Source organism: Physeter macrocephalus, chromosome 11, assembly GCF_002837175.3.
Source record: "Physeter macrocephalus isolate SW-GA chromosome 11, ASM283717v5, whole genome shotgun sequence".
NCBI lineage: Eukaryota > Metazoa > Chordata > Mammalia > Artiodactyla > Physeteridae > Physeter > Physeter macrocephalus.
In genome coordinates, this window is record NC_041224.1 from 182,161,903 (window position 1) to 182,168,416 (window position 6,514).

The 6,514-nt window shown below is 53.0% G+C and overlaps 1 protein-coding gene across 9 annotated transcripts in view; it reads right to left on the minus strand.

Annotated features, from left to right (window-relative positions):
- Positions 1 to 6,114, minus strand: part of BRF1 (BRF1 general transcription factor IIIB subunit) — a 79,550-nt gene extending 73,436 nt beyond the window's left edge. For 2 of the 9 annotated variants that reach the window (XR_008618747.1, XM_055088768.1), the window contains exon 1: positions 5,870 to 6,113. Coding sequence is in view for 8 of the 9 variants with exons in the window: in XM_055088768.1 (XP_054944743.1) it covers positions 5,870 to 6,053 (184 nt within the window). In the remaining variant the exon portion in view is untranslated. Of the gene's footprint in view, positions 1 to 5,869 lie in introns of all 9 variants that reach the window. The other 7 variants (XM_028496464.2, XM_055088772.1, XM_055088770.1 and 4 more) reach the window with 6 other exon arrangements.
- Between the last annotated feature and the right edge of the window lie 400 nt (positions 6,115 to 6,514).

The window sequence follows — 6,514 nt, forward strand, 5'->3', positions numbered from 1 at the left end:
GTACACTCACCCGCGCTCACACACACACACACACACACACACACACACACACACACACACACACCCCTGGTGCTCTCCAAGGTCCTTGTACACAGCCTCGGTCCCTCATGTGCTCCCAGGAGAAACAGGGACTAAGTCCTGGCAAGGAAGGTGCCTTACTGGGTCCAGCCAGCTGGGGGAAGGGAGGGGGCAGGAGGTCAAAACCTGCTTGCCAAATGGATGCATATTCGTTTATTCAACAAATACTACCCACTGGGGATTTGGTTGCAGTAGATAACATCTGGAAAGCAGTGGTGGAGCCTATGAAAAGTGCTTATTCAGCGAATCTCAAACAGCTAACACCACAGGGCTAGGGTCCCCTGAAGCGTGAAAGAAAGCTTGAGTACCACCTCTGACCAAAACCATCAATGCACGCTGTACTTGTCTTTCAGATGCCCTTCATATTATTCCCTCTACTTCTAAAAACATTTGATATTTTCTATATCAAGATCCTGTAACAAACAAGATACAACCAGCTACATCTCACAAGTAGAAGCTGCAGTTTTTGTCAGCACAGCCGGGCCAAGACTGCCCCCTTGTGGACAGCAGGGGAGGGGCCGGAAATTCCACCCAGATGCACCTGTGCCCCTCCCAGTTGCGGCTGCAAAAGCAAGAAGGTGCAAAGGCCTGACCCCTGCGACTTGGTTGCGGCGGGGGGACGGGGGGCTTCTCGGCCACTCTGAGCACTGAGGACAAAGCCAGCAACACCAACACCCCAAGACCAGAAACAGAAAAGCAGCACACAGCACCGTCCTCCATTTCACTCACGGATCCCTCCCACATGGGTAAGCAAAGCCTTTCCTAAGTCTGTATTCATTTTGTTTAAAGTGAGGGGTTTCTGTCACTGCTGTGAAGCTCCTTTTAAGGGGGGACAACTGCACGAGGTCCAGCTGGGCGGTTCCAGGACGGAAGAGAAAGCCAGTGGCCCCTCAACCTGAGCTCGGACGTGGGCATAACTCCCCTAAGGCACCCGAAAGACACTCAGCAAGTCCACATTGAGCCCCGGGCATGGGGACGTGGCTGGACACAGACCTCTTGCCGTCGGCGAATCAACAGCTAAACAGTGGCAGCAACCTAAACTTCTTTCAGCCAGACACAGCTACTGAAGAGCCTGTTTTGTCACGATTAAAAGTCTGATTATGGAGACCAAGCAGCATGCAGCATGGCAGGTGATAAAAGCAGCAAATGACATTTTAGGAACAACAGTCCTCTCTCACCCAAGTGCCTCCGGGACAAAACTCAGCCATTACCTCAGAGCAGGTCCCTTTCAGCAGGAACTCAGTGGGGCTCTGAGGGGCCACAGGATAGAAACAGAGATGCAGAACCTCCAAAACTCCAGGATCAGAGCTTGGCCAGGACACCTGGTAGGCTGTGCCTGAGAGAACCCTCTCCGGGCAGGGCACAACCAGGCAGAGGGCGGGTGGGTCTGCTGTTCTGTAGGACCCAGGGAGCTGCCCCAGCGGGCAAGAGAGGCTCCACCCCCGCCAGAGCTGGGCACCAAACCTTCCTCATCGTGTTGCGCATGGAAAGCACCTCATTACTCGTAACACTGGCACTTACAGACGCCTTGACTTCAGGGACAAAGTTTGCAGCGAGTAAAAGCTGTGGTCATGGAGCGCACGGGGGGGCACCCCAGAAGAGGAAGGGAAGGACCCAGGGAAGCAGGAGCTCTCTCCACCTCTGGGCTTCATCCTGGGGGAGCAGCAGGTACAGCCCGCCCCCCCGGGAGGGGCCTGCGGGCTCGCTGCGCACCACCAACTGCAGGGGCCACGCAGGGGAAAGACCTGCTGTCCTCGAGACCTTCAGCACCCACACCAGGGACGGGATGCTGCCGTGGGCCTGTGCCAGGAACCCCTACTCTGCCCCTGAGCTCCTTGATGCTCTGGTGAGCCCCTCCCCCATGACTCAGCGGGACCCTCCTTAGGCCTGCAAAGGCCCAGCTGCCCCAGCTCCGCCCACCGCCTTGCCAGTCTGCAGTCCTCACACACACCCCTTCTCTCAGCCACGCCCATCCCCTCACCAGCTGCCCATCAACTAAAAGACACGGCCCAGACGTCCCCAGCACCAGCCTAGCTGCCACCACTCTGCGAGTCCAGCCTGGGACGTTGGACTCACACTTTGCCGGTCCTCAAACATCTACCAGGGGACCCAGGGGGACTGGGCTCCTTCGCCTCTGGACCCTGGGCCTGGGTCACAGTCAGAAGCCCAGCTGGTGACAGGGCAGCTGGCCACAGGGCCCTGACGTCTAATTTACATATTCTCAAGTAAACTGCAGAGCTAACCATCCACCACTCCTTCTCAAAGAGTAAGCAAGAACGCTTAGGAAAGACGGCGGCCTTGGGCCCTGCACAAGGGCACCCCAGAGAGAAGGCCCAGCTTCCAGGATTGAGGCTGGAGCAAAGGAAGAGCTGGGGGGCCAGCTGGGCACACACTCCGCACCAGGGAGGCTGACAGCAGCCAGAGATGACAACCAGGGTGGCTGTTGTTGTGATGGGGAAGGGAGGAGGCCAGGAGTCTGGGAGGGACCCACCCCGGGGGGGAGGGGCTGCTGGAGGCAGCGGCGCCCCTCCCTCTCCGCCCGCTATACAGGAGCTGAGAACCCACAACCCCTGCAGCGCTGCCCTGGGGGCCCTCCAGAGAGTGAGCCCACCGGACAGAGCCAGCCCAGGTTCATGCCACCTTTAACTCACACCACCAGAGGGCACCCAGCTCTGAGCCTGTGCTCACAGGCCGTGGGACCAACGTCACTGCCCACAGGTGGCAGCACATCTCTCACGTCCAGGACTCCTCTGCACCCAGCTTTGTCGTCTGCAGCGAGGACAGGCTGTCATCAGGTACAAGGGATGCATTCAGCACAGTGCCTCCCATGGGAAACCCTAAGTGTCAGCTACTATGATTATTCCTTCTTACTGTCGTTGTTACTCTCTTCCCAACAGGCATCAAAGTCTTGGATGACTGAGGGGGCAGTTTGGCAACATGTGACAAAGCTGCAAACACAGTACCAGGGAGACTCCGCCACAGCAGTCCCAGGAAGTTGCTCAGGAAGAACACAACGACGAAAAAAAAAAAAAGAAAAAAAAAAGAACAACAACAACAAAAAGAACACAAAGATGTGTGCCACGCAGAAAACAGGAGAAAAAAAGCAATGAAACCCAAAACTGGTTCTTTGGAAAGATCAAAAAAATTGATAAACTTCCAGCAGGAGAAACAAAGGGAAAAAGAGAGAAGATACAAAACACCAATATCTGAAATGAAAATGAGACACCACTACAGACCCTGCGGACATCCAAAGAATAAGGGAACAGTACCAACAACTCTACATGCAAAAATTCAGCAACTTAGATCAAATGGACCAAATCCTCAAAACGACAAACTCACCCGACATGAAAGAGATATTCTAAAATAGAAATAAAACCTACAACTATTAAAGAAACTGAACCTGTAATTAAAAACTTCTGAAAAAGAAACCTCCAGGCCCAGATAGCTACATTAGTAGATTCCACCAAACAGTCAAGGGAGAAATAACACCAATTCTACACAATCCCTTCCAGAAAACGGAAGAGAAGGGAACATTTCCCGACTCATTCCAGGAGGCGCGTTACCTTGATATCAAAACCAGACAAAGACATTACAAGAAAACTGCACACTAATACACCACATGAACATAAATGTAAGAATCCCCAACAAAATACTAACAAATCTAATTTAGCAACACATACAAAGAATAATACCCCATGATCAAGTGGGTTTACCCCAGGAATGCAAAGCACATTGAACATTCAAAAACCAGCCACACTGACAGACAAAAGAAGAAAAACAAAACTCATCATCCACTCATGATAAAAACTTTCAGCGAACTAGGAGTGGAAAGAGAACTTGCTCAACTTTATCGATAAAGAACAGGTAATAAAAACCTATAGCTAACATCATGTTGCGTGGGAGGAGAGTGAATGCTTCCCTCTAAGACTGAGAAGAAGGCAAGCATGTCTGCTCAAAAGCAAGAAACAGAAACAAAAGAAAGAAAACAGCCCCTATTTATAGATAAAATGATTGTCTACATCAAGAATCCCAAGGAATCTATTTTTAAAAAAACTCCTAGAACTAATAAGTTTAGCAAAGTCACAGGAAACAGGCCAATGACAGAAATCAACCATATTTCTATATGCCAGCCATGAACAACTGAAAACTGAATTTTTGAAAAATACTATTTACGATAGCTCTATTTGGGTCTTAGGTAAACATCTAAAATATGTACAGGCGCTCTATGCTGAAAACTACAAACCATGATGGAAGATCAAAGGAAACCTAATGAATGGAGAGACATCTGTGCTCATGGATTGGAAGACACAATATAGTAAAAATGTCAAATCTCTCCAAATTTATCAAGAGATTTAATGCAATTCCAGTCAAAGCCCCAGCAAGATTTTTTGTAAATATACACAAACTTATTCTAAAATTGAATGAAAAGGGAACTACAATAACTAAGACAATTCTGAAAAGGAAGAGCAAAGCTGGAGGAATCACAACATCTGATTTCAAGACTTACTATAGGGGGCTTCCCTGGTGGCGCAGTGGTTGAGAGTCCACCTGCCAATGCAGGGGACACGAGCTCGAGCCCCGGTCCGGGAAGATCCCACATAACGCGAAGCAACTAAGCCCATGTGCCACAACTACTGAGCCTGCGCTCTAGAGCCCGCGATCCACAACTACTGAGCCCGCGTGCCTAGAGCCCACGCTCTGCAACAAAAGTACAATCTATGAAAGAAAAAAAATCAATAAAGTGTACTTCATCAAATTTTAAAACTTTTAATCAAAATTTTAAACTTCTGCTCTGCAAATCACATATCTATCAAAGGACTTGTAACTACAACACTTAAAGAATGCTCAAAACTCAACAGTAAGGAAACAAACAACCTGAATACACAATGAGCAAAAAGCTACTTGAACAGACATTTCAGCAAGGGGGGTTATGGGATGGCAAATTAGCACATTAAATGCTGTTTAACATACTATGCATTAAGAAAATGCATTAACACGGAGATGAGGCACCACAACACACTGAAAACACACCCAAAATATATATAAATACAGAGACAACACCAAGTTCTGGTGAAGCAATTAGTGAGAATGCAAAATGGTGCAGCCACATTGAAAATCCGTTTGGTGGTTTGTTATAAAGTTAAACATACAGCTACCATCCACTCCTGGGTAACCACTCTAGAGAAATGAAAACCTATGTCCACGGAAGAAGCCATCCACGAAGTTTTTAGCAGCTCTATTCATAATCACCCCCAACTGGAAACAAACCAAAGGTCCTTCAGCAAATCGTGGGCCGTGCACAGGAAGGAGCCCAGATCCTCGCAACAGCCTGGGCGAATCCCAAAGGCACAGGGCCGAGGGACAGATGCCAGTCTCCGAAGGTGGCCCACGGGCTGGTTCCATTTACGCGGCATTCCTGAAAAACAAGACTGCAGGGACGGAGGGCAGCTGCCGCTGCGGGGAGGCGTGGAGCTGTGGAACTCTATCCTCGCTGTGGTGTTACTCGAATCCAAATGTGTTTAAATTCATACAACTGTAACCCGAAAAGAGCTGAATCGACTATGATGACTGAGAGGGGGGACGCTCTGACGTCCCCGACCCCCAGATTCAAACAACTGTCCCCCGAAGGAGCGAAGGGACTGCGCTGACTGAGGGGGATGGGCCACGACCCCGACCCCAGGCCTCATCCTGTCCCCTGTTCCGGTAAGTGCCGTTACTAAAGCCAGAACCGCACACGCACGGAGGCCACTGGCCACCCGGTCCTCCGCCCCGCCAGCCCACCGGGACCCACCGTCCAGCGACACGAACTGGCCCACGGCTGACGAGCCTCCGCCGCTGTTCTCCACGAACTGCACCTCGGACACGATGATGTTGTCCTCGAGCACCGAGCCGCAGCCGGTGCACACGGCGTCGCCGCGCGCCGCGTCCAGCTCGATGTCGGTGCCGCCGCAGCCGCGGCACACACGGCCAGTCATGCCGGCGGCTCCAGGCCGGGCCCCCGCCCGCCGGCCCCGGTCCCAGTCTGCCCGCCGGCCCGCGCGTCCGCCGGGCCCGTCCGCAGCCGCGTCCGCGCCGCCCAGACTCTCGCGAGGCCGCCGCCGCCGCCGCCGCCGCCGCCGCCGCCGCCGAGCCCGCCGATTCGCAGCGGCAGATTCGCCGCGCGGGCCGGGACGGCGCTGCCCGCCACGGTCGCACCCCGCGGAACGGCCACGGGCTCCGGGGCCGCGGCGAAGACGCGACTACTCGAACCCGCGACCTCCGGGCCGGGACGCAGCCACCAGGCCTCGGAACTTGGGACCTACAGGCCGCAACGGCGGCGCGCCAGCAGCAGGAGGAAGGGCTGAGCGGCCTGCGGGGGCGGGGCCAGATGGGCGGGACCGCGGGTTGATGGGCGGGGCCTGAGGAGCGCGAGCAGGGGAATGGTGGGACCTGAGGG